Source organism: Tursiops truncatus, chromosome 15 (assembly GCF_011762595.2).
Source record: "Tursiops truncatus isolate mTurTru1 chromosome 15, mTurTru1.mat.Y, whole genome shotgun sequence".
Lineage (NCBI taxonomy): Eukaryota > Metazoa > Chordata > Mammalia > Artiodactyla > Delphinidae > Tursiops > Tursiops truncatus.
Genome location: NC_047048.1, coordinates 931629 through 957096, shown reverse-complemented (window position 1 = coordinate 957096; position 25468 = coordinate 931629). Strand labels below are relative to the sequence as shown.

Below are 25468 nucleotides of genomic sequence, written 5' to 3'. Positions count from 1 at the left end.
GCCACCACGCCGTCTCTTGCAGGCTCTGTGCAGCCTCCTGCGGCGGGACGCCTCCATCAACTTCAAGGCCAAGGGGAACAGCCTGGTGTCCGTGCTGGCCTGCAGCCTCCTCATGGCTGCGTACGAGGAGGATGAGAACTGGCCCGAGATCTTTGTCAAGGTGAGTGGGCCTCTCCCAGGAGGTCGCTGCTGCGGTGAAGGGGGCAGAGGGCCATGGAAGGTGGGCTGCGCCGCTGGAGCCCTGGGGCGAGAGGGGCAATTGAACGCGTTCTTCCTGGAGGGCTGTGTCTGGCGGCCCAGCTCCTGTCCGCTGGGGCCCTGGGGAAGCACCCGGCTCGCTCGTTCCCGTGGCGCCGCTGGGACGTGGCAGAGGGCAGGCAGGAGGTGCAGGCCTTGTCCTCACAGGTGTACATTGAAGACTCCCTGGGGGAGCGGATCTGGGTGGACAGCCCGCACTGCAAGACCTTTGTGGACAACATCCAGACGGCCTTTAACACCAAGATGCCCCCCAAGAGCGTGCTCCTGCAGGGGGAGGCGGGGCGCAGCGGAGGGGAACTCAGTGCCGGTGAGAGAGGCTGGGCGGCCGGGCCGGGGTTCCCCGCGGGAGGGGCCGGGGCGGTTCGCCTCCCTCCACGGCGCCAGGCACCACCGGGGGCGTGGGTGCCCGAGGGCCGGCTGGGCGCACGTATCCACGAGGCGCTCGTGTGCAGGGAGCAGCCCCCACCCCTCCCTCACCGAGGAGGAGGACAGCCAGACGGAGCTGCTGATCGCGGAGGAGAAGCTCAGCCCCGATCAGGAGGGCCAGCCCATGCCCAGGTAGGTGCGCTGCGCGGCCCCGCCCTGCCAGGCCCCGCCCCCCGGAGAGCCCGCGCGCCCGCCTTCCCGCCCGCCTGCCTTCCCCCCTCTGGCCTAGGTACGAGGAGCTGGCGGAGAGCGTGGAGGAGTACGTCCTCGACGTGCTGCGCGACCAGCTCACCCGGCGGCAGCCCATTGACAACGTCTCGCGGAACTTGCTGCGGCTGCTCACCTCCACCTGCGGCTACAAGGAGGTGCGGCTGATGGCGGTGCAGAAGCTGGAGATGTGGCTGCAGAACCCCAAGGTGAGGGGCGCCGTGCGCGCGGGGCCCCGCCGGCGGGCCAGGCCACGGGGCTGACGCGTGCCCCCCGGCCCGGCCGCCCCACAGCTGACCCGGCCGGCCCAGGACCTGCTCATGTCCGTGTGCATGAACTGCGGCACGCACGGCCCCGAGGACATGGACGTCATCTCCCACCTGATCAAGATCCGCCTGAAGCCCAAGGTCCTGCTCAACCACTACATGCTCTGCGTCAGGTGCGCCCAGCAGGGGGAAGCGGGGCGGGGGGGGCGGCAGGCGGGGGCAGCCCAGCCACTCCGGTGCTCGGCCCACGTCCAGGGAGCTGCTGAACGCGCACAAGGACAACCTGGGCACCACCATCAAGTTCGTGATCTTCAACGAGCTCTCCAATGCACGGAACCCCAACAACATGCAGACCCTCTACGCCGTGCTGCAGCACAGCTCCGCACTGGCACCCAAGGTGGGAGCCCGGCGTGGCCTCACGCCCGCGACCCCCGCCCCGCGCCCAGGCTGGAGACGAGGGCACGGCAGCGGCCGGCGTGGTGCCAAGCCGTGTGTGAGAGGCTCGGGGGTGGGGGGCCCAGGGGCCGGGCCTGGGCGTGCAGCGGGAGCTGGCGGGGGCCTCGTCCGGGGGCTCTGGGAAGACCTCCTGCAGCCTGGTGAGGACGGAAGCTGGCGGGCAGCCCCGGCAGCTGCTGGCGCTCTCTGTCCCCCAGTTCCTGGCCATGGTGTTCCAGGACCTGCTGACCAACAAGGACGACTACCTGCGGGCCTCGCGGGCCCTGCTGCGCGAGATCATCAAGCAGACGAAGCACGAGATCAACTTCCAGGCCTTCTGCCTGGGGCTCATGCAGGAGCGCAAGGAGCCCCAGTACCTGGACATGGAGTTCAAGGTGGGCAGCCCCCAGGCCCGCGCGGGCTGCCTAGTGCTCGGGTCCCGCCCAGCCGTTTCCCCCGTGCTGTCCGGAGTGCACCTGGCTGTGATTGGTGCCCCGTGTGCACGAGATCAACTTCCAGGCCTTCTGTCTGGGGCTCATGCAGGAGCGCAAGGAGCCCCAGTACCTGGACATGGAGTTCAAGGTGGGCAGCCCCCAGGCCCGCGCGGGCTGCCTAGCGCTCGGGTCCCGCCCAGCGGTTTCCCCTGTGCCGTCTGGAGTGCACCTGGCTGGGATTGGTGCCCCGTGTGCATGGTGGCCCAGCCCGGAGGCAGCGGAGGCTGCATCCTGTGAGGTCCAAGGAGGGACTGGCCGGGTGCCCCCAGGGGAGCCGGTGACCTCGGGGCTGGGTGTGGAGGTGGGCAGAGCTGTAGCCGGCGGGGCTGGGGAGGCCAGCGCACGGCGTGAGCAGCCAGGGCGACGCAGATGGTGCACAGAGGGCCGTAGATTTTGGGGTGTTTGGGGGCAGCGGGAGGTGCCGCTGGAGAGCAGGACTTGGGGCCGGGGGTGGAGGGCCTCTTCTCGGGAGGGCGGGCTTTGTCCAGCTCTGTTGTCTGAGCCTCCTCCCTGTGGCCCGGCCTGGCCTTGCCGCTGGCCGGTCCTTGGTCCCAAGGCCTCCTTCCGCCCAGCGTCCTCCTGTCCCGGCGGCTCGTGTGCCCAGGGCCTGGGCAAGGGACGCAGACCCCGCTGAGCCGGGCTGTGCTTGCAGGAGCGCTTCGTGGTGCACATCACAGACGTGCTGGCCGTGTCCATGATGCTGGGCATCACGGCCCAGGTGAAGGAGGCCGGCATCGCCTGGGACAAAGGAGAGAAAAAGAGTAAGGCTCCGGGCCTGGCAGTGGTGGGTGCTTCCGTGGCTGCAGGCTGTCCCCGAGGCCCAGGCAGGGGGCGGGAAGGGGCGCCCCCACGGCACAGCTCCTGGAGACCGAGGGAGCTTGTGGAACCTGCTGGTTCCTGTTCCTCCCATGTGGGCTGAGAACACCAGCTCCTGGTCCAGGCCCATTGTCTGCTTGGATGGTTGGTTCACGTGGGTCCTGGTGCCGCTGTGAAGGCGTTTCGGGCTTGTGGCCCTTGGGCCGGGGTAGGTGGGGAAGCAGGGCGGTGGTGTTTGGGCCAGCCGGCTTTGGGTCACGGCTGATCCTGGGGAGGCCTGGCTGCTCAGGCCACTTAAGCGATTGGCTGGAAGAACACTTGGAACCGAGGGTTTCAGTTCCCCGAGTTGCCCTGGGCCTGTGAGGACGGTCAGGTGTTCGCTGAACCTTATCCTAGCCGAGTTCCCCACTCCATCTCAGGTCCGCCTTCCTAACCTGCAGACAGTGCAGGATGCTTGTGCTGCGCCTGGCCTTGAACTAGACCCTCTGGCTGCCGTGCGGGCTCTGTAACTGTCTTGTACCCGCAGACCTGGAGGTGCTGCGCTCCTTCCAGAACCAGATCGCCGCAATCCAGCGGGACGCCGTCTGGTGGCTGCACACCGTCGTCCCCTCCATCAGCAAGCTGGCCCCCAAGGACTACGTGCACTGGTGCGGCCGCTGCTCTTCTGCGCGGGATGAGCAGCCACTCCCTGGTCTGACCGGTGACGAGTGACAGGGCTCACACATAGGTGGCAGGTCACCGGCTGGCACTAGCCTCTTAGGAACCAGAGGAGCCGGTGGGCAGCAGCCGGCCCTTGTGTGGTGGCAGGGCCTCGGGCAGAGCCTTCTCTTACAAGGGGAGGTGGGGTCCCGTCTGACCAGGGTTGGGAGCCCCCTGCTGGGGGCTCTGTCACCTGCCAGCCCCCCAGGCCTTATTGGGGGGTGGCTGGAGGCCCTGCAGAGGCCATGGGGTTGCCGAGCTCCAGAATCGGGCGGCCCCTCTGCACGTGCAGCTTCGCAGCCCGTGGGGGCTGACAGGGTTGGTGGGGGGCCCTGTCTACTCCAACCCTGATGGCTCTCTCCATCCTGCAGCCTCCACAAGGTGCTCTTCACAGAGCAGCCCGAGACCTACTACAAATGGGACAACTGGCCACCCGAGAGTGACCGCAAGTGAGCATGCCTTCCGGCCCTGCGCCACGAGGGCTGCCCAGGCCAGGCTCACTGAAGCAGCCCAGAGACTGTCTGGTCTTGGTCAGGGTCACCGTCCCTGTCCCGCTTCGCACACCCTGTGCCGCTTTTCCCAAGGGTGTGGTGTCTCTGCTACGTCACCTGCAACCCTCCCGGGGACTCAGCCGGTGCCTGTGCCCCGGGACTCCCCAGCTCCCTGCCCCTCCTCGCTTCCAAGCAGCTGCACACGCATGTTTCCTCCCTCAGCCAGTGTCGTGCTCTGTCCCCTGAGCCTGGGGACACCCTGCCCTGTGCTGACAGGCCGGTCCCATCTGTCCCCACTGTGGGCCCGGTCAGCGTGCTCATCTCACACCCGCCTGTGCTCCATGCCCGTCTCGTGTCACAGCTCGGGGGCTGCGGGACGAGGCTGGGCTCCCCTCACATTCCTCCTCGGGACGGCGGGGTGTGGTCCACAGGGGCATCGGGCACAAGTGGCCACGGGGAGGGTGGGTGGCTGCTCCCTCCTCGCCCGCCGTGGGGGTGGGCGGCCCCGGCGGGTTTGGGGTGGGCTCCCGCCAGCCCAGCCTCTCCCTGCTGTGCCCGCAGCTTCTTCCTCCGCCTCTGCTCAGAGGTTCCCATCCTGGAGGACACGCTGATGCGCATCCTGGTCATTGGGCTGTCACGGGAGCTTCCACTGGGCCCCGCCGATGCCATGGAGCTGGCCGACCACCTGGTGAAGCGGGCTGCAGCCGTGCAGGCCGACGGTGAGGGCCTCGGGCTTTGTCCCGCCCCCTGTGGGTGATGGCCTCCTGCCACTGGGCTCCACCCCCGCTGCTGACCTCATGGGCATCGGGCATCAGGCTGCGCGTGTGTCTTGGACGGCAACCTAGTCCTTAGGCTAATTCTGGAGCTCACCCTGGACTTGTGCCCATTCCCGTGTGGTTGAACTTCGTCAGGAGTGTGTGTCTCTCACGTCTTTAACGGGCCACTGCGGTGGCCTTGTGCAGAGCAGTCCCTGTTCTAGAGTACGTGTGTCCCGTTGCCGATGGGCCTGGAGCTGACCCTTCAGTGTGGCGGGGCTCGCTGCCTCCCCGGGGGCTCTGCCCTAGCGCTTCTGCTCCAGAAACGGGCGTGGTCACGTCTCGGCCCTGCCCCGAGCCCAGCTGCGCTGTGCTGTCCCCGGTCCTGCCTGCTCCCCTCCAGCTCGGGTGCCACGTGGTGGAGACGTGCCCCGGCTCCCCAGGCCAGCTCACGCTGGCTGCGTGTCATTGCATCCTGCCCTGTGCCCGTGTCGTCCCCGGCCCCCCCTGCCCCGTCTCCTCGCTCTCTGATGTCCACAGCCTGAGTCTGGGCCTGGACATCCACCGAGTGAGCCGTGTGTGCTTTCTGGGTTTCAGACGTGGAAGTGCTGAAGGTGGAGAGGATCCAGCTGATCGACGCTGTTCTGAACCTGTGCACCTACCATCACCCGGAGAACATCCAGCTCCCGCCTGGGTAAGGCTCCAGGGGCCCGTCCACAGACACCCATGAGGCTGGGCCGCGGCGAACGACCCGAGGCCTGGCTGACTGCCGTCGCCTGGGTCTCTGACCTGCTCCCTTTTTGGTCTTTGTCACTTAGATGCTTGTTCCCTGTGTGTGGACACATTCACGGTGTTTCCTAGACAGCATGAGCTCGTGCTCTGTTTCCTGCAGCCGCTTGACTGAGACACGGTTCTCGTTTCTCATGTGCGTCGCTCATCCGAAGCTTGTGACTTGGTGCTTTCAGCACGTTCGTGGGGTTGTGCAGCCATTGGCAGCCTAACTTTAGAAGCACGTCCCCTTAAGGAACCTGTTCCCGCCAACTGTGGCTCCCTGTCCCCCCGCCCCCAAACCCACAGGCCTTAGACCCCACGAATCAACTCTGTCCCTGTGGATTGGACGTTTTCAGACGCTTTATGTAAACAGAGTCATAAAGCGCGTGGTCCTGTGTTGCTGGCTCCTTCCACTGAGCGCCACGTGTGCGGGCTCCCTCCGACTTTTAGTTTGCGCCTGTGCTCTGTCCCTCCCTGTGGCCAAGCGCAGGCACTGCGTTTTGTTGATCTGTCTGCTGGTTGACGCCCACTTAGGTTGTTTCCACTGTTGTTAACCATGCTGCTGGCAACTCCACGGATACGTTTCTGTAAGGATGTATGTTTTCAATTCTCGCGAGGATACCCAGGAGTAGAATCGCTGTGTCACGTGTTTAACCTTTTGTGGAACCACCAGACTTTCCCACAGCGGCTGCACCGTTTCACTTTGCCAGCAGAGGGTCCCAGGGTTCCTGTTTCTCCAAATCTTTGCTGAGACCGAGGGTCCATCTTTTTATTTTAGTCGTTTTAGTGGGTGTGAAGTGGCATCTCACTTTGGCTTTTTTTTTTTTGGCCGCAGCATGTGGGATCTTGGTTCCCTGACCAGGGATCAGACCTGTGCCCCCTGCAGTGGAAGTGCAGAGCCCTAACCACTGGACCGCCAGGGAAGTCCCTCATTTTGGCTTTGATTCCATTTCTGTGATCGCTAGTGACGTTGAGCAGCTGTTCACGTGCTTGTGGCTGTTTGAACGCCTTCTTTGGAGAGATGTCTGTCTGAGTCCTTGGCCCAGTTTTAAGCTGGGTTGTTTGAGTATTTGGTGTTGGATGGTGAGGGCTCTTTATGGGTTCTGGAGTGAGACCCTTAACACACCTGTGATTTGTAGATATTTCCCTTCTTGGTGCCGTTTGAGACGCAAAAGCTTTTTAATCTCGATAAGGTGCAGTTTATTTTTCTTTGGTTTCTTGGGTCTTCGCGTCACGCGTAAGAAACCATTGCCTCATCTGAGGCGTCAAAGATCTATTCCTGTGTTTTCTCCTAAGGGTTTTATAGTTTTAGCCTTAATGTGTAGGTCCGTTACCCAGTTTGAACTTATTTCTGCGTATGGTGTGAGGTGCGGCTGTGGCTTCGTTGTTTCATGCGGATGAGCCGTTGTCCTTTGTGGGTAATCAGTTGGCATACGGGTTTATTTCTGGGTCCTCAGTTCTGTTCCATTGACCTAGATGCCTGTCCTCACGCCCACATTTCTGTCTTCATTACTGTAACTCTGTGCTGGGTTTTGAAGTTGGGAGGTGTGAGTCCTCCAGTTTTATTCTTTTCCAACATTATTTTGGCTTTTCTGGGTCCTCGCATTTCCATGTGAATTTTAGGGTCATCTGGTCAATTTCCACAAAAAAGCCACCCGGGATTGTGGGGGGACTGCGTCCAAGCTGTAGACGAGTTTGGGGAGTGTTGCCAAGTCATCACGTCAGATTTATTTCATTTTTCCTAACAGCTTCTTAGCTGCTTTCTGTTGCGTCACCTGAAAGGACTGTTATTACGACAGCACGATGCGTGACTTTTGAAAGTTATGGTTACACGTCGCCCGATACCGGGGTGTTTTCTGGTTTTCTGATGCAGAGAATAACAACAGTAGTTAACGCTGTCGAGTGTTTGTTACCTTCCCCCTGTTCCCGTGCTGTAGGGTGGGAGGCCAAGGCTGAGGGAAGTAGGGCACATGTCCCGGAGCCCAGAGCTGGGGCGTGGGCCTGAGCGGTGTGCTGGATACAGCCATGCACATCCTGGGGGTGCAAGTCCCAGAGGGGAGTTACCGAGGCTCCAGTGCTGGTGTTCGGGTCTGTGAAGCGGCTGCCGCCATGGCCTGGACCCGTTCCCGTCCAGGACCTCATGGCCCGAGGCTGAGCCGTTGACACCTTATGTCCCAGGTACCAGCCTCCGAACCTCGCCATCTCCACCCTCTACTGGAAGGCGTGGCCCCTACTGCTGGTCGTCGCCGCGTTCAACCCAGAAAACATTGGTGAGCCCCCTCTGGCCAGCCGTGGTCCCCTGGGCCGGTGTTGACCTTTCCCTCTTCTGGGCGTCCTGCATGTCAGGACCTGGAGCAGAGCCTGGCTGGGCCCTGGAGGATTGGCGTGGGAGGGGGTGGGTCTTCGGCCGGGAGTCCCAGCTACCACCTGCTGTCGCCTTGCTCCCTAGGCCTGGCCGCCTGGGAGGAGTACCCCACACTGAAGATGCTCATGGAGATGGTGATGACCAAGTAAGTGGCTCGCCGCTCTGGGACCGGGAGGGCGGGCCCACCGGTGCCGCACTGGGAGCGGGGCGCGCTGGGCCTCCCACTGCTCTGCGGTCTCCCTACTCTGCGGGGCTGCCCCCTCGCTGGACTGGGGCAGTGGGATCAAGCGACGCCATGTGCTGTGGGGCCCTGGGCCCTCCTGGGCGGCACGCGTGTCGCCGTGGGCGTGGGGACGGTCAGGCTGATGCTGCTGTGACATGGGAGGCGTAGAGCGGAGGGGTCCAGAGCCAGAGGGTGCGGCGGGATGGAGACGGGGTCAGCAGCAGGGGACTGCCTCTGGACGCGGCGGGCAGCAGATGCCAGGGCCGCCGTGACCATGCTCGCTGCGAGCCGCGAGCTGAGGAAGCAGTGTGGGCGCCTGGGCGGGTGGCGTGTGTGTGCTGTGCTCCTGCAGCGGGGATGGGTGCAGCCTGCCGGCGCACTCGGGGGCAGCGAGGGTCGCTGCGGGACACTGGCTGAGGTGGAGCGGAGCCCGAGGCCGTGGGGTGTCGGAACCGTGGGGTCTGGGTGCACCCGTGGGGTCTGGGTGGCAGGGCCGTCCTGTGGCTGTCTCAGGAAGCTAGGTTAGATTTTGAACACGGACAGGAGTCCAGCTGTTCGTGCCCCCAGAAAGCCGCGTGTGTCTTTGAAGCCGTGAGTCGCGCCCCGGGCCACCTGGCCTGTTGGAAAGGGCCCAGGGGTCCTGTGTGGCCATCCTGGACAGACGCCGCTCGGGCCCAGGATCCTGACACACGTTGGCTGATTTTGGAGGCGCCAGCACTCGGCTGTGTGGGAAGAGAGGGTGGCCGGCTGTGGGCTCTGAGGGCTGCCCAGCTCCCTCATGGGGGTCTGACTGTGACCATGTTGCCGACACCTGCCCCCGGGTCCCTTCCACAGCCTGACGGCTCGAGCTGGGCCTGGGCGAGGGACGCCGTCCTAAGTTCTGACCCCCCACCCTGAGCGCCGCCTGGTGGCAGCCAGCCTTTGGTGGCCCGGCGACAGGTTCCTCCTGCTTGGTCCCCAGCAATTACTCGTACCCACCGTGCACCCTGACGGACGAGGAGACCCGGACTGAGATGGTCACCCGAGAGCTGCAGGTCTCGCAGCGGGAGAAGCAGGAGATCCTGGCGTTCGAGGGGCACCTGGCCGCTGCATCCACCAAGCAGACCATCACTGAGAGCAGCAGCCTGCTCCTGTCCCAGCTCACCAGCCTTGAGCCCCAGTATGCGCTGCGCGGAGCTCGGGCCGGGCCTGGGCTGGCAGGGGCGGGCGGGGGTGCCGCGTCCTGGCCGCTGTCCTGGTTCTCCGCGCGGCTGGCGGTGGTGAAGCCGAGAGCCCCCCGTGGCTGGGCTGGGAGGGGAGGGACCGCGGGCCTCAGGGAAGACGGGCAGCTGCCCACAGGTGGGAGGCAGGCGGCCCCGCCCTCACCCGGTACTGTCGACTGGGGAGCAGTGCGCTTGCGGCTTCGACACGCTTGGGTCATGTGGAACTTTCAGAGGGCCGCCCCGGAGGCCTCCCCCTCACGTCCTGGATCAGGTGAAAGGCCTCAACCAGTCCCTCCGCCTCGGGCACCTGCTGTGTCGGAGCCGGAACCCGGACTTTCTCCTCAACATCATCCAGAGGCAGGTGAGTCCCGCGGTGGTCCGGCAGAGGAGGCTGGTGCAGGCGGGCGGGCGGGGAACCTTCTAGGGGCGTCAGTGCGCTGCGGCGTTAGATGAGACCGTGGCCACAAGAGGGCACACCCGGAGACAGGGCTACATGGCGACGGGCTCCTGGGCACACACAGGGCCACCTCGGGAATCCCCGCTGGGGGCGGGCAGGTGGGTCGGGGGGCCACGGCAGGCTTAGCCGGAAGGAGCCGTGTGGCTGCCGCCCCGCCCAGGCTTCCTCCCAGTCCATGCCCTGGCTGGCCGACCTGGTGCAGTCCAGCGAGGGCTCCCTGGACGTGCTGCCCGTGCAGTGCCTGTGCGAGTTCCTGCTGCACGACGCTGCCGACGAGCCCGCCTCCGGGGAGGAGGAGGAGGAGGGCGAGAGCAGAGAGCAGAAGGCCAAGAAGCGGCAGGTGGGCGCCCTGCCCCGCCTCCAGCCCCGCCCCAACACCCCTCCCCGCCCCCGGCCCTGGAGACCCACCCTGAGGGCCCCCTGTCCCTGCAGAGGCAGCAGAAGCAGCGGCAGCTGCTGGGCCGCCTGCAGGACCTGCTGCTGGGCCCCAGGGCCGACGAGCAGACCACGTGTGAGGTGCTGGACTACTTCCTGCGGCGCCTCGGCTCCTCCCAGGTGGCTTCCCGGGTGCTGGCCACGAAGGTGAGGCGGCCGTCTGGCCCGCTCCTCCCCGCGCACCCCTGCTCTCCCCGTTTTGTTAAGATGGGAGTTTTTGCTCACGCAGCCTTGTATTCTAGCTGACTCCTGGGCACAGGAAGGCTGCAGTCATGAGCTGCGCAGGGCTCAGACCTTTCTCCCCCGTCTGGGCCCCCTCCCTGGGTGGTACTGGGAAGCGCCCCGAGAGCAGCTCAGTGGCCGCCTGCCGTGTTTCCCGAGGCACTGGCGGCGGTTTTCCAGGGGAGCCGGCCCGCGCCCCTTCCGCCCCAGGCGAGGGCGCTCCGGGCGCACCACACCTCTGCCGGGAAGCGGCCCTCGCGCGTGGCCCTGAGGGAGTGGTGGCCCCGAGACCAGCGCGTGTCTGCTTGCAGGGCCTGTCCCTGGTGCTCTCGGAGGGCAGCCTGCGTGACGGGGAGGAGAAGGAGCCCCCCACGGAGGAGGACTCGGGCGACACGGACGCGCTGCAGGGCTACCAGTGGCTGCTGCGAGACCTGCCCAGGCTGCCTCTGTTCGACAGCGTCAGGACCACCACCGCCCTGGCGCTGCAGCAGGTGAGGGGCCGCAGGCGGGCGGCGGGCTGCACTGCCGGGCATGCGCTCACACGCCCTCCCTCCCCCCACTCCCCAGGCCATCCACATGGAGACGGACCCGCAGACCATCAGTGCCTACCTGGTCTACCTGTCCCAGCACACGCCCGTGGAGGAGCAGAGCCAGCACAGCGACCTGGCCCTGGTGAGGGGGGCGGGGCTGGGGGACACCGACCAGCCCAGGCGGGCTGCAGGGCCAGCAGGGCCACACCTCGGCTCTGGGCTCTGAGCGTCCAGCTGCCTTGCCGGTGACCCTCTGTCCGGAGCAGGGATCGAGGGCAGGAGCCCCCAGTGCCCTTGTGATCATCCAGGCCTGGTCGCCTCTGTGGCTCTGGGCTGGGGGAGGCGTGGCTTGGCCAACCCAGGAGGCCAAGGGGCAGGAGGCCAGCCCAGGAGTCTGCGGCTGGGGCCCGCATCCCGCTCCCTGCTGGGGAGGCCCGTTTTCTACTTCGTCTTCCTCTTTTCGGGCCGTCTTTCTTCTGACCTTGCTCCCCTGTTAGCGTGTCAGCTGACAGTGATGGAGGTTCTGGAGGCCCTGGGTCTTTGTAGAATGAGTGAGTGGACGGAGTGAGGGAACGGGCTGAAGACAGAGGTCGGTGGGCAGGGGGATTCTGTCCAAGCCTGGGTTCCTCGTCGAGGGGCTGGACAGTAATAATTAAAGTCTGGGGCTGGAGGCCTCGCCCTTCTGAGTCTGGTCCAGGGGCCAGACTGTCCTCACAGGGCTCAGAGAGTGCGTGCCCCGCGTCACTGCTGCAGGTTTCAAGTAAACGTGGTGTCCGGCTGTTTGCAGACGGCCTTTCCCTTCGGGTCTTGAGAAGCGTGTGTTACTGTCGCTCGAGGGCAGATGGCGCCGTGCCCCATGCCTCGCTCTCCTCTCCGAGCGAGCGGGGCCGGCCCTCTCCAGGGAGCCTGTCACTTCTTGTTGCCCCTCGCGCCCGCTCGGCAGTTGACAGCCCTGCGCGGCTGCGGGGCTCTCTCTGCGTGTGGGGCCCTTCCGTCCGTCATCGGCCTGCTGCCCGGTGGCGGGGGGTGGTTGTGCAGAGCGGACGTGGCATCGGGGCGGCCTTCCGAGGGGACGGGGCTGTTGGCCAGGCACGACTGGAGGGGGGCCCCATGCCCTCTGACGCCGTGCTCCCCCAGGACGTGGCCCGGCTCATCGTGGAGCGCTCCACCATCATGTCCCACCTGTTCTCCAAGCGCTCCTGCAGCGCCGAGTCGGACGCCGTGCTGGCCGCCCTGCTCTCCATCTTCTCCCGCTACGTGCAGCGCATGCGCAAGAGCAAGGAGGGCGAGGAGGTCTACAGCTGGGTAAGGCAGGCGGGTGCCCTGGGCCCGGCCCCGCGGCCCTCGCCTCGGCCCGCTCACCCCGCTCCTCTTCCTCCAGTCGGAGTCGCAAGACCAGGTCTTCCTGCGCTGGACTAGTGGGGAGACGGCCACCATGCACATCCTGGTGGTCCATGCCATGGTCATCCTCCTGACGCTGGGGCCGCCCCGCGGTGAGCAGCCCGCGGGCGGTGGGGCTGGGTCTCCCGTGGAGGTGGACCCCCTTCCCTGCCCGTCCTGGGGGCGCACGCGAGAGCCCCACGTGGCGGGACCCCGTGCACCGCCGACGCTTCCGATCCACAGGCCGGGGGTTTCCAGACTCCTCGCCGCCTCCGCTCACACGCTGTCCTGTCGTCGTGAGATGCACGTGGGTGTTGCTGGGCACCTCTGTGCCTGCTGCTCTTTGCACTGTGGTTTCTGGAGGTGGAGGTGTCCGCATGGGGCTCTCCAGCCGAGGGGACGCTGGTGCCCAGAGCAGTGAGCCCCAGGTCCTCTCCACAGGCCTGGGGTGTGGCCCTCGGCTCGCTGGCCGTGGGCTGTGTCCAGAGCCGGCTGATCCTCTGGCCTCCTGGAACCTCTCTGCCTGGCAGCCTCTCCTTCCCTCCTCCGTGGCTGACGCTGTGGGCTGCTCTGCCACTTACTTGTGTCCAGGGGAGGCTGGCCTTGTGCTGGCCTGGCCTACTGGCTGCCCGGGGCTTTGTGCAGCCTGAGCCCTGGAAGGAGCCGGTTTGGCCAAGCCCACAGAGCCCAGAGAGCCTGCTGGCCCCAGCCTCACACCGTCCCCTGGGCAGCCTGGCCAGCTCTGCACTTCCGTTTCCTCAACTGGGGCGGGGCGGCGCCGCGATTGTGAGGATTACACAAGTCAGCTGTGCAGAGCCTCTGCCGCTGGGCCGCGCTCAGCTCTGGGTAGATTCTTCTCCGTCCTCTGAAGCCCCTGTTCGCACCTGTAAACCGAGGACACGCTGGCCTTGGCCTTCAGCCTTCAGTGCGGCCGGAGCTCCTAGGGTGGCGAGGTCTGGGAAGGCCTCGCTGAGCCAGCCCTGGTGCTTGCCCTGTTGTCTCTCCCGAAGCTGGTGACAGCGAGTTCCAGGCGCTGCTGGACATCTGGTTCCCAGAGAAGAAGCCCCTGCCCACGGCCTTCTTGGTGGACACGTCGGAAGAGGCGCTGCTGCTGCCCGACTGGCTGAAGCTGCGCATGATCCGCTCGGAGGTCCCGCGCCTCGTGGACGCTGGTACGACCCGGGCGCGGCTCGAGGGGGAGGACCAGGCCTTGCCCTTGCTGTGGGCCTGGTGTGTGTTCTTCCCTCGCCTGGTGGACGCTGGTACGGCCTGGGCGCGGCTCGAGCGGGGCGGGGGGTGGGGGGGAACCAGGCCTTGCCCCCTGCTGTGGGCCTGGGTGTGTTCTAGTTGTGGCCTGTGAGAGAGGACAGCTCGGGGGCCTGGGGGGGGTTCCGGGGCGTCTGTTATTCAGCAGACGTTTGTGGAGCTGTCAGTGCCCTGACAGGTGCCCGCAGGCCCTTGTGGTCAGGCGGGGAGGCTGAGAGCCTCCAGTGAGAAGTGCTGGAGGAGGAACGAAAAAGACCAAGTGGTCCAGGGATTCGGAGGGGAGGAGGAGGGGCTGGGGCCTCCGAGCTGGTTCTGGGGTGCAGAGTGGCCTCGGGCACCCGCCCGTGGTCAGCGTGGTATCCAGCAGAGGTGGCAGGCCGGGCAGTTTGGGGGGTGGCTTGGCTGGGGAAGCGCAGCAGGACACACTCAGGGGAGCCTTGACTCTGAGCTGGAGGGAGCGCAGGGCTGGCCCGCAGCCTCAGGACGCAGGGTGGGGTCCTGAGGACCCAGCAGCCACACTTGGAGCTGCCCTCTGGGCCCTGGGCCCCGCCAGGCCCCGCGGGCCGGGGTCACCGGGTGGCAGTGGCTGAGTGAGAGCCACCCTCAGCCCTGCAGGACCTGGAGCCCCAGCAGCTGCTGCTGTTCGTGCAGTCCTTCGGCATCCCGGTGTCCAGCATGAGCAAACTTCTCCAGTATCTGGACCAGGCGGTGGCCCACGACCCCCAGACCCTGGAGCAGAACATCATGGACAAGAGTGAGAGCCGGGGTCCTCGCCCGAGCACCCCGGGCCCGCCGTGCGGCTGCGGTTGGAGAGCCAGGCTGGGGGTGGAGTGGAACAGCCCCAGGGCAGGGGCTGCGAGCAGGAAGGTGGAGCTGCGTCCACCCCTCGGGTTGGAGGGTGGAGGGAGCTGCGGGCGCTGCCTGATTCTCTGCAGAAAGGCCCTGTCGCCCAGCTTCCCGGGTCCTGGGGAGGCTTGGAGCTCTGCGGGCACCATGCGGAGGGCTTCCCTCCTCCCTGGGGGCCCGTGTTTACCCGTGGCTGCCTCCCTGCAGATTACATGGCTCACCTGGTCGAGGTCCAGCACGAGCGAGGGGCGTCCGGAGGCCAGACTTTCCACTCCCTGCTCACAGCCTCCCTGCCCGCCCGGCGAGGTACCCACCCATCCCGGCTCGCACGGCCACTCGGGAAGCGTTTGCTTCTGCCCGGCGTCCGGGCTTCTGTTTATGGGCCCACGGGCGAGGCTGGGGGTCCCGGGGAGAGAGCCCTCTGCAGGGCCTGGGAGCCCGCTCCTCTCTGGGCGGTGGGCCGCCGCGCGAGCCTGGCCGTGGTCGGCATGGTCCCCGCCACAGCTGGCCGTGAGGGCCTCTCAGCCGCCCTGCTCCTCCTTCCCTGCAGACAGCGCGGAGGCGCCGAAACCCAAAAGCAGCCCAGAGCAGCCACCGGGCCAGGGCAGGCCCCGGGCCGTGGCACAGGTGCGGGTTCTGGGCCCCGAGGACGACCTGGCCAGCATGCTCCTGCAGGTACGGCCCCCCTCCTCCCTGGTCCCTCCTCCCGCCTGGAATCCATGGCCAGGGGTTCCCTGGGCACGTGTGTTCTCGCCCCCTCCTCACAGTGACAGGCGCTGCAGAGCAGCGGTGCACGGTGTCCATCTTCACGCTTACACGCCCGTATGCGCACGTGTGTGCACAGCTCCACGCGCTCTTGCCTGGGCCTGTTGCCACGGGCCTCGTCCCAGTCCTCGGCCCCCACCCCACGCCCCTCTGGAGAGTCTGCTGGGGACCGGGCACGCCAGTGCCGACTGCCGGCAGCCTCTGTGGGGTCGGGCTGTGGGCCCTGGGGAAGGCCCCACCTGCCAGCCGCGTGGTGCTGATGGATGCCTTTCTCCAGATCTTCCCGCTGAGCCCCAGCCCGCGGTGGCAGAGCTCCAGCGCGCGCCCTGTAGCCCTGGCGCTGCAGCAGGCCCTGGGCCGGGAGCTGGCGCGAGTCCGCCAGGGGAGCCCCGAGGTGCCAGGCGTCGCGGTGCGCCTCCTGCAGGCCCTCGCCACCCTGCTGAGCTCCCCGCACGGCGGCGCCCTGGTCATGGCCATGCGCCAGAGCCACTTCCTCGCCTGCCCTCTGCTGCGCCAGCTCTGCCAGTACCAGGTGGGCCCCGGACAGCCCCGCGCCCAGGCCCTGCCCCCGTGCGCGCCCACGTGTGTGCTACCTCCTTGGTCGTTTCTCTCTGAGCCCTGTGAGGACGGGCGGCGGCAGACCCCTCACGGGCTGTGGGTATGGGCGCTGGAGGGGCCCCCGCTGTGGCAGGCGGGATGGTTCCGCCCGGCCCTGGCCCTGTCTGAGCCGTGCTGCGCTGTCCCCAGCGCTGTGTGCCCCAGGACACCGGCTTCTCGTCGCGCTTCCTCAAAGTGCTCGTGCAGACCCTGCAGTGGCTGGACAGCCCCGCCGTGGAGGCCGGGCCTCTGCAGGCCCAGCTCAAGCTGTTTGCCGCCCAGTACTCGGCACGGCGCCGGATCAGCGATGGTGAGGCAGGGTCAATGGTGCCGGCGGGGGTCCTGGGCTCTCTGCCATCGCGTCGGGGGGACCGGGGCCTTGTTCCCAGTTGGGCCCCGGGTGGCGCCAGGGTGAGTGGGGCCCAGTGGTTTGGGGGTCGGGGCACTGGGAAGGCCCCCCAGGGGGGAACGTACGTGTGGGAACCGAGGAGAGTCGCCTGCCCGGCACCCCGGCAGGAGTCCCGTGGGTCACACAGCGCTCCCCTGCAGTGCGGAGCGGGTTCCTGCACCTGGCAGAGGCCCTGACGTTCCGCGGGGACCCGGAAGTGGTCAGCTCCACCATCCGCGCCATCGCGGCCACCCTCAAGTCTGGGGAGGGGTGTGACGTGGAGCCCGAGCTTATCAGCAAAGGTACTCGGGCCCCGGGCGCCACAAAGACCCCGCCTCGCTGCCTCGCACGCAGGTCCCTCTCCTGGGCGCCCCCAGAACAGGGCCCAGGGGCGGGGCTCTCTGTCCTCACGTCCGGTGGCCCCCCGAGCTGGAGTGACACAGGGGCCCTCTCTGCCCCACCCTCAGTCCTCCGGGGTCTGGTTGCCATGAGGTCGCCTCACCTGGAGGAGCTGCTGGCCGCGATCTTCTCCGCTGCCTCCGCCTTCCCGGCCTCGGGGCCCGTGTCCGTGGTGAGCTCACTGCTGCTGCAGGAGAAGGGGGAGCCCCCGGCCCTGGGGAAGCAGGACTCTGACGGCTGCAGGTGAGCCGGCGGGGCGGGGGCCGGCTGGGAGGGGGAGCGGGGGGCGGCCCTGGCCGGCCGCGTCTGAGCCCACCCCACCTTCCCTGCAGCCTGGAGGCTGTGTGGCTGGGACCCTGCTCGGGGCTCCTTGTCGACTGGCTGGAGATGCTGGACCCCGAGGTGATCAGCAGCTGCCCTGACCTGCAGCAGCGGCTGCTGTTCTCCCAGAGCAGCAAGGTGGGCCTCGTTCGCGCACGGCGCCCTGGGCCCACAGTCCGCCCGGCAGCCCCAGGGTGGGGCTGGCTCTCTGTCAGTTCCAGCAGATCCGATGCCGGAGTCTCAGTGGCCAGACGGGTCCCATGTTTCCTCTGAGTGGGTCACCACAGCTGGCCAGATCTGGCCACGGAGGCGGGCAGGGGGTGGGTGGATGGGTCCTTTGTGGGCTCGGGTCCTCACAGGGCACGAGGCGGTGGGGGGAGTGGAGCTCAGCACCCCCTGACGGGGGGTGGGGTCCTCAGAGGGGTCGGAGCCCATGTCAGGGCTCTGCGGGGGTGGCGGGGTCCCCCAGCTCATCTGGCCGTGGGGAAGGTGAGGAAACACTGACCAGATGGCCGGGGAGGGGCTGGGCATCCCCTGCCCGTGGTCCCGCCGCACGCTGGTGGGTCTGCGCTTCTGAGAGCGGCGGTCACGCTCCCGCGCCCCCCGCCTGCCCAGGTGTTCCCACACCCAGGGTTTTGCTCGCGCGTCTCCTGGTCTCTGAGGAGTGGATTCGGTTCAGCCCGTGCTTAATCTGCGGAGTGACCGGCCGGGCTGGGTGGCTTCCCGGGCGGGAGCCTCGGATCTGCCCCGAAACGGACACCTTCCTCTGCTCTGTGCTGGCACACGTGGGCTGTCACCTGCTGACGCTACACGGCAGAGCCGTCAGCCCGGCGGGGACCATCCCAGGTTTCCTCCCTTCCCAGGGCAAAGGCCATCCTGGCCCGCAGGTGCCGTCTTTCCGACCCTACCTCTTAGCCCTGCTCACGCACCAGTCCAACTGGTCCACGCTGCACCAGTGTATCCACATCCTGCTGGGCAAGAACCGGGAGCAGAGGTGAGTCCCCCAGACCTCTGTCCCCCACCGGCAGGTCTGTTCCTGCCACAGGCAGCGTGGGCCTTGGGGTGCCCCGCGGCAGCCGCCCTGCCCAGACTCCTCCGGGAGCCGACTTTGGAGGGCAGTGTCGGGGGCCTCGGTGGGGGGCTCTGATCCAGCAGCCTTCCCCCGGCGTCCTCAGGGACCGAGGCCCTCCTGCCTGGCCCGGTGTCCCTTCCCCGGGTGACCAGCAGGCAGACAGTCGGCTTCACTGTCCTCCGGTCGTGTGAATGGCTGGCGTCCGTGCTGTGCTGCGGGGGTGCCAGGGGCCTCTGTGCGCGGCTGCAAGCGTGGGGCGGGGCGGGGCCAACCTTAGCTTTGCCACTGTGAGCTGCAGAGAGGTCGGGTGGGGCGGCCCGCGTCCCCTGACGGCTGACCTGGGCACCCCCCCCCCGCCGCCCGCCTGGAGACGCGCCTGGTGCTCAGCCAGGCCGCCCCGCCGCCTCCAGGTTCGACCCCTCGGCCTCCCTGGACTTCCTCTGGGCCTGCATCCACATGCCTCGCATCTGGCAGGGCAGGGACCAGCGCACCCCTCAGGCAGGTGTTGGGGCGTCCCCTGCCCGCAGGGTGGGGTGGCGGACGGGCGTGGCGAGACGCGCCCGGGCCTGACTGGCGGTGTGCGGCTGCAGAAGCGGCGGGAGGAGTTGGTGCTGCACGTCCAGGCCCCGGAGCTCATCGGCCTGGCGGAGCTGATCCTGGCGGAGGCAGAGGCCAGGAGCCAGGACGGGGATGCCAGCGCCTGCAGCCTTCTCCAGGCCCGGCTGCCCCTGCTGCTCAGCTGCTGCCGCGGTGACGATGAGGGCGTCAGGAAGGTGACGGCGCACCTGACAAGCTGCATCCCGCAGTGGGCTGACAGGTGAGGGTGCTGGACGCCGGGCTCCGGGGCCCCCGCCCGTCCCCTTGCCCTTGTGGTGGGAGGCCGCGGCTCAGACGTGAGCACCGTGGGAGCGAGCCCAGGCCACCAGTGGGGGTGCGGTAGGGCTGAGGGGCCTGGCACGCCAGCTCTGCACGCAGTGGCAACAGCGGCTCCCCGGTCCCGCGGCCACCCCGAGTCTCTGGTCTCTCGCAGCGTGCTGGGCAGGCGTTGCCGAGACCTGCTCGTGCACCTCTACCTGCAGCGGCCAGACCTCCGGGTGCCTGTGCCTGACGTCCTGCTGCACAGCGAAGGGGCCGCCGGCAGCAGCGTCTGCAAGGTAAAGCCCTACGGGGTCATCGGGGCCGCCTTTGTCCTTCACTGGGAGGTAGAAATGCCTTTTCTCGGGTCGAAAGACAAAAGAGGCCCCTGGTGAGTGCGGATGGCACGTCTGAGGGCAGAGCCTGCCCTGCCACCCTCGCCTGCCCGACCTCTCGAAGGGTCTGGAAACGCTCTTTTCCTCCTCCAAGAAGTCCTCTGGGTGTGGAGCAGAGGAGAGTGGGTGTCCCCCCTCGTTCCCTAATAAGGGACCGTTGACTACAGCCGGCCGCGCGGTGCGTGTGTGACGGTGTTGCATGCGGCCCAGCACCCCCATCCCTTCCTGGCTGCCTGCCGTGGCGCTGGCCTTTGGCCCAGCGTGGGGCCTCCGTGCGCGGGTCTGCGTGGCATCTGCCTTCACCTCCCTTGGGTGATGGCGGGGGAAGGGGGGTCTGCTGGGCCCCTGCCCGTGTTCCCTGGGCTGGACCCTGGAGTCGGATCTGCCGCCTGCCCTGCTTCCCGGGACGGGGAGGGAAGTTGATGTTTTTCCAGTTGTGCTTCCTTCCGCTTTCGTGTGTTACTTGTTTTGCACACCTGGAATTACGCTATATCAGTAAGGTTGGTTTTCCTCGTCCAAGCTAACACGGGGCTTTTATCCTGTTTGTGTGGAGAGGGTGACCTCACACACCACGTGCTGAGCTTGGCTGGGAGCTCTGGCCACAGCCTCTTGAGCCCCAGGAGCAGCAGAAGGCACTGGGGGAACACTCTGGGTCGCTGCACAGGTCCTTAGGGGCCACACCAGGGCCTTGGGGTCCGGGGGCCTTGGAGCAGGTGCCCGCACACTGCCCGGGGAGCCCCATCGTAGCCCCTGCGGCGGTGGGCGGCGGACTCGGCGGGGGGCGGACAGGTAGGGTGCGAGGGCTGCAGGCGGCCCCGGCTCTGACCACCCCCGTCCCTCCCAGCTGGACGGCCTCATTCACCGCTTCGTCACCCTCCTCGCGGACACCAGTGACTCCCGGGCAGCCGAGAACCGAGTGGCCGATGCCAACGTGGCCTGTCGGAAGCTGGCTGTGGCCCACCCCATCCTGTTGCTCAGGTACCGCCTGGCCTGTCCCACCTGCAGCCCGAGTGGGCACAGCTCGCTGTCAGGGTGCCCTCCCCGCCCCAGCCTGGAGCGGCTCCCACACCAGGCGTTCCTGTAAGGCGGGCTCTGCGGCTAAGAGCGGGTGGACGGACACCGTGGTGGTGTCGCCACGGGCAGCCAGGGCCTCGGCTGCTTCCTGACTGAGCTGAGTCTCGGGGGTAGGGGCCTGGTGGACGCGGGAGAGGGTGGGTCAGGTGAGTGGCCCAGGACATCACGGTGGCGGTTAGCGGGCTCCGGGTGGTCTCCAAGTGCAAGTTGATGTCGGCCCTTGGAGCGGGGGGCGGGGAGGGGGGCCGGGGGAGATGGCCCAGGACCACCGAGCGCACACGTCGCCCCCAGGCACCTGCCCATGATCGCCGCCCTCCTGCACGGCCGCAGCCACCTCAACTTCCAGGAGTTCCGGCAGCAGAGCCACCTGACCTTCTTCCTGCACGTGCTGGGCATCCTGGAGCTGCTGCAGCCGCACGTGTTCCAGAGCGAGCACCAGGGGGCGCTATGGGACTGCCTGCTCTCCTTTCTCCGCCTGCTGCTGGTGGGTGCCCCACCCACCCTCGGGGGCCCGGGCGTCCCCAGGGGTCGGGTGCCCGGTCCCTCTCCCTGTGCCCCTGTCAGCCGGTGCCCCTGCTCGCCCTGCCTGCTCCCTCCACCATTCTGAGCTCTCCCCCTTCAGCTCGTGCCCCTTCTGGTCCCACGACTCTGGCAGCCCCGGTCTTCCTGACCAGGACTGAGGGTCCGTCCCCTTGTCCACCTGAGGCGGCTGGGTGAGGGCACAGCCCTTGGCTGCATCGGGCACGGCCAGGCCACCTGCCTGTCTGGTACCTTCACCCGGGGAAGGCCCCCAGCTGCTCACGTGCCTGGGGAGACCCCACGCTCCTCAGGGTTCAGGAGGGACAAGGCCGCTCCTGACCCTTAGGGACCTTAACATGCGCCCGGCGAGGGCGGCGTGCTGGCGGTGTCCGGGGTGTACTGTGGGGCTCCAGGGGGAGCGACGCGGGCAAGACGGGATGCTTCAGGCCCTGGATGCTTTCCCCCTCGCGCTTCCCTTTGCAGAACTACAGGAAGTCCTCCCGCCACCTGGCCCCCTTCATCAGCAAGTTCGTGCAGTTCACCCACAAGTACATCACCTGCAATGCCCCGGCCGCCATTGCCTTCCTGCAGAAACACTCCGACGCGCTCCAGTGAGTGTGCGCGTCTGGCACGGCTCCTCTCCGGCCAGGGTCCCGTCGTGGCGGTGCTCAGGGCTGGGAGCTCCCAAGGGGCGTGCTGGCGGGGATGGACACTGCCCACGGCGCCGAGGCCCGGGGCGGCAGGGCTGTAGATGCTGGGTCTGCGCCGGGGTCATTCTGAGCTGGCTTCCTCCTCCCTCGGCCCCCGGGGCACCTCCTGAGCCCCTGCCCACGGGGCCCTGCCTGCCTCCCACCTGTGGCATGGTGCTCACGGAGAACCTTGCTCCCCCAGTGACCTGTCCTTCGACAGCAGTGACCTGGTGATGCTCAAGTCGCTCCTGGCGGGGCTGAGCCTTCCCAGCAGGGACGGCAGGGCCGACCGTGGCCTGGACGAAGAGGGCGAGGGTGAGTGGGGCCGGGGCTGCGGGCTGCACTGCCCTGGGCGTCCCTCGGGCATCGTTGGCCCTGGGTCCGTGACACGCGCAAAGCACCGAGTCGTGTTGTGGCCAGCGAGACCTACAGCACCTGCCCTCTGTGGGACCAACCAGGCCCCTCTGCTCTCTGTCCCCGTGCCCACCCGGGGGCCCCTGCAGTGGGGCGACCCGGCGCCTGCAGCATTGTGTCTAGCGGGCGTGCGGTGGATTGTGAGCGGGCCGAGTGCCCGGGGCCCAGGGCCCTTCACGGCCATTCGCCCTGCTTTTGCCAAGTCACTGGCGTCGAGTGTGACTCTGGGCCGTCCACGGACGCCTAGCACAGCGCTCTGCACGCAGGCGCCTTTATTGAGCACCTGCCGTGTGCCAGGGGCAGCAGGGAAGGCCGCGCGCCGTGTGGTGGGTGAGAGGCTCGAGAGAGCAGCGCCGCGCCTCCCGGGCAGCTCCGTGTGGTGGGTGAGAGGCTAGAGAGAGCAGCGCCGCGCCTCCCGGGCAGCTCCCAGCAGCTCGTCGTTCCAGCACATTTATTGAGCGCCCGTTGTGTACCAGGCACCGTGCTCAGCCCAGGGCAGGGGCCGCATCCTTGGGGGTCTGGTGTGATTCCGGGCGCTGCTCAGCGAGGCTGCCCCTCGCTTACGCACATGGATCCCACGGCCTCGGTGTCGAGTGTGTCCGGGGCTCTTGGGCCCTCTGGACGGTGGCCTGGGGCGGGCCGTCCTCGTCTCCACCCGACAGCACTGGCCTCCTGTCTTGCAGACGAGGGCTTGGCTGGCCCCCTGCCTCTGGTCAGCGTCTCCCTCTTCACCCCTCTGACTGCAGCTGAAGTGGCCCCCTATGTGAAGAGGCTTTCCCGGGGCCAGACGGTCGAGGGTAAGTCTGGGGGTTTGGCTCCCCCAGGCCCAGTCGGCCCCGCGGTGGGTGGTGGCCTCCCTTTCTGTCCCTGCAGCATCCTGGGTCCCACAGCGGCCCTTGGCCGTCCAGGCTTCTCCTGGGGGTGGGGGGGGGGGCATCCAGAAGACAGCAGGGCCCCTGCCAGGTCCCGGGAGGAGCTGGGCTCTTTCCTCAGAGTGGGAATAGGGGTGGGTAGAGAGGGCGTCGGAGGGAGAAGCGGGACTGGAGACTGGGGGCGGCTCCTCTGCTGGCCAGTGGCGCTGGGGAGCCCCCTGGAGTCCCCGTAGATACCGAGGAAGAGGGGCCTGGCGGGGAGCTGGCCGACAGCCCCTGGTCCCCTACGGGGGAGCCGAGGGCCTGGGTGGCCACCTGCAGGGAGGGGCAGGGCCATGTTTCTGCAGTGTGGCTTCGGGGCGGCCGGGGCAGACATCCGGGGAGCGTGGTGCAGATGCAGATCCCTGGGCCCCTCAGAAACCTCTGAAAGCCTGGTCGACCAGCACCTCCGGTTTGGGGTCGCTGGCTCGGTAGTTGGGAAGGCAGCGGAACCCCCAGTGATTTCTGTCCCAAGGTGCTGGGGGCCCCCTGGCCTGAGCAAGCACTAGGGATGCTATGGAAGCTCCAGGAGGCAATGGCGCTGACGTTATGAGCAGCCGTGCTACACCTGTAGAACCAGGTCCCTCCACCAGAGCCTGTGCTGAGGCCGGGCCAGGGTCCCTGCCCGGCAGGTGTGCTGTGGGGCAGCGGGCTCTGGCCCCAGGACTCCACCACTCCTGCCTCTGGGCTGTGTGGGGGACAGGTTCGCCCCCGAGCCCAGCAGCTGCAGCCCGGCCCTCAACAACACGCTTTCTACCCATCTTAGATCTGTTGGAGGTTCTGAGCGATGTGGACGAGATGTCCCGGCGGAGACCCGAGATCCTGGGCTTCTTCTCGGTGCGGGAGCTGCCATGTGCCCAGAGGAACTGGGACACGTGTCAGAGGCTGGGCCCCGAACAGGGACGCCGCCCCCACCCTCCTTCCTGCTGGGCACCCAGCTCAGCCCGCAGCGGCTGGGCTTTGGGGCGGGCGCCACGTCTGACTGCGGCCCCGTCCCAGATGTTCAGTCCCGCCCAGAACTGAGGCGGCCGCTCCTCCGCTCTGCGCTGGGCCTCCTGTGTGCTTCATGGGTCCCGAGGTCCCAGGGCCCAGCGACGGGGGTGTTGAGGGGGCTGGAGGCTTAGGGAGCGGGGTCCCCTGATGGGAGGGTGGCCCTGCTGACACCGCCCCCGCCCCCGCAGACCAGTCTGCAGCGGCTGATGAGCTCAGCTGAGGAGTCCTGCCGCAGCCTGGCCTTCAGCCTGGCCCTGCGCTCCATCCAGAGCAACCCCAGGTGAGCCGGCGTCACCTGCCACCACGGGCCGCCCGGTGCCCTGGGCCAGGCCTCCCACTCCTCCTGTCCGGTGGGGCCCGGCGCGGGGCTCTGGGGAGGCGTCGGGGCCTTGGCCGTCTTGGCACGGGGGGAGGTGCCAACCTGAGCACGTGGCTCTTCCAGCATCGCAGCCGACTTCCTGCCCACGTTCATGTACTGCTTGGGCAGCCGGGACTTCGAAGTAGCGCAGACGGCCCTCCGGAACCTGCCGGAGTACACCCTCCTCTGCCAGGGTGAGTCTGCCCCGACCCCACCCACCCAGGCCCCGGTGCCCCCGGAGGCCTCGGTACCCGGGGCCGGGCTCTCGCGGAAAGACCAGAGGCTCCACTTCTGAGAGCTGCCTGACGACCTGGCCACCGCGGCCAGGATGTCAGGCAGCACAGCCTGACAGGGTCTCCGTCTGCCCCCAGAGCACGCAGCCGTGCTGCTGCACCGGGCCTTCCTGGTGGGCATGTACGGCCAGATGGACACCAGCGCCCAGATCTCTGAGGCCCTGAGGATCCTGCACATGGAGGCTGTGATGTGAGCCGGGTCCACTGGTGGTCTCCTCCGGGAGCACCAAGGCAGGCAGGGCCAGTACTCAGAGCCCACGCCCAGCCACCCCGGCCAGCAGTGTGGGCGCCGTCTGCCCCGGAAGCTGTCCCACCTGCGGAGTGACGGGGGGCACAGCCCAGCTGGGAGGGGATGCTGACATCCTAGCGAGTCGAGGCGAGGGGCTGGGTTCAAATGAAACGTTTTGAACTCCGCGACGCTGCTGCCTGTGTGGTTTGCCTCCTTGGAGACCCCGGGAGTGAGTGGGACCTGGGAGCTTGGAGCCCTGCCCCCAGGGCCCGGCCAGCCTGCCTGCTCCTGGGCAGGCATGTGGCGGTGTCCGTCTGGAGACAGGAGGGCGCCCGCCTGCTGGGCACAGTCTCGGCCTTTCCTCCCTGCCCTCCACCCAGCTCCCCACTTTCAGGCAGCATCGGGGTTGGGGGAGAGCTGACAGTGCCCGGGTGCCCCCTGCCCCTGAGTTCTCTGCCCACGGGCTCGGCCTCGTCAACTCCCGGAGGGAGCGGGGCTCGCTGGGTGTCGGCAGAGCAGTCAAAAAGGACCTCAGCTCCCCGAGACCCTCAGCTTCGGGCATCGCTCCAGGAAGCCCCCCGCATGCTGGCCACGGGGTGAGGGCTGGCTCAGTGCAGCCACTGAGGGGCGCATCCCCCGCGGAGCTGCGGTG

The 25468-nt window shown here is 67.5% G+C and overlaps 1 protein-coding gene across 2 annotated transcripts in view; it reads left to right on the top strand.

Moving 5' to 3' along the window:
• Positions 1 to 25004, top strand: part of INTS1 (integrator complex subunit 1) — a 28673-nt gene extending 3669 nt beyond the window's left edge. Inside the window, exons 4-47 of one of the 2 annotated variants that reach the window (XM_073791821.1) lie at positions 23 to 160; positions 406 to 565; positions 711 to 816; positions 914 to 1100; positions 1185 to 1330; positions 1413 to 1554; positions 1811 to 1987; positions 2739 to 2847; positions 3429 to 3549; positions 3973 to 4050; positions 4654 to 4811; positions 5445 to 5541; positions 7797 to 7888; positions 8068 to 8128; positions 9168 to 9365; positions 9640 to 9769; positions 10026 to 10205; positions 10298 to 10447; positions 10834 to 11013; positions 11090 to 11194; positions 12190 to 12357; positions 12434 to 12545; positions 13443 to 13604; positions 14306 to 14452; positions 14752 to 14850; positions 15095 to 15219; positions 15587 to 15841; positions 16057 to 16216; positions 16423 to 16596; positions 16762 to 16936; positions 17026 to 17152; positions 17878 to 18008; positions 18497 to 18584; positions 18677 to 18903; positions 19117 to 19240; positions 20181 to 20314; positions 20702 to 20894; positions 21413 to 21540; positions 21821 to 21933; positions 22716 to 22829; positions 23710 to 23780; positions 24125 to 24216; positions 24379 to 24488; positions 24666 to 25004. In XM_073791821.1, the coding sequence (XP_073647922.1) occupies positions 23 to 160; positions 406 to 565; positions 711 to 816; positions 914 to 1100; positions 1185 to 1330; positions 1413 to 1554; positions 1811 to 1987; positions 2739 to 2847; positions 3429 to 3549; positions 3973 to 4050; positions 4654 to 4811; positions 5445 to 5541; positions 7797 to 7888; positions 8068 to 8128; positions 9168 to 9365; positions 9640 to 9769; positions 10026 to 10205; positions 10298 to 10447; positions 10834 to 11013; positions 11090 to 11194; positions 12190 to 12357; positions 12434 to 12545; positions 13443 to 13604; positions 14306 to 14452; positions 14752 to 14850; positions 15095 to 15219; positions 15587 to 15841; positions 16057 to 16216; positions 16423 to 16596; positions 16762 to 16936; positions 17026 to 17152; positions 17878 to 18008; positions 18497 to 18584; positions 18677 to 18903; positions 19117 to 19240; positions 20181 to 20314; positions 20702 to 20894; positions 21413 to 21540; positions 21821 to 21933; positions 22716 to 22829; positions 23710 to 23780; positions 24125 to 24216; positions 24379 to 24488; positions 24666 to 24781 (6060 nt within the window). In that variant the 3' untranslated portion in view covers positions 24782 to 25004. The remainder of the gene's footprint in view (positions 1 to 22; positions 161 to 405; positions 566 to 710; positions 817 to 913; positions 1101 to 1184; positions 1331 to 1412; positions 1555 to 1810; positions 1988 to 2738; positions 2848 to 3428; positions 3550 to 3972; positions 4051 to 4653; positions 4812 to 5444; positions 5542 to 7796; positions 7889 to 8067; positions 8129 to 9167; positions 9366 to 9639; positions 9770 to 10025; positions 10206 to 10297; positions 10448 to 10833; positions 11014 to 11089; positions 11195 to 12189; positions 12358 to 12433; positions 12546 to 13442; positions 13605 to 14305; positions 14453 to 14751; positions 14851 to 15094; positions 15220 to 15586; positions 15842 to 16056; positions 16217 to 16422; positions 16597 to 16761; positions 16937 to 17025; positions 17153 to 17877; positions 18009 to 18496; positions 18585 to 18676; positions 18904 to 19116; positions 19241 to 20180; positions 20315 to 20701; positions 20895 to 21412; positions 21541 to 21820; positions 21934 to 22715; positions 22830 to 23709; positions 23781 to 24124; positions 24217 to 24378; positions 24489 to 24665) is intronic. The other variant, XM_033840874.2, reaches the window with a different exon arrangement.
• The last annotated feature ends 464 nt before the right edge of the window (positions 25005 to 25468 follow it).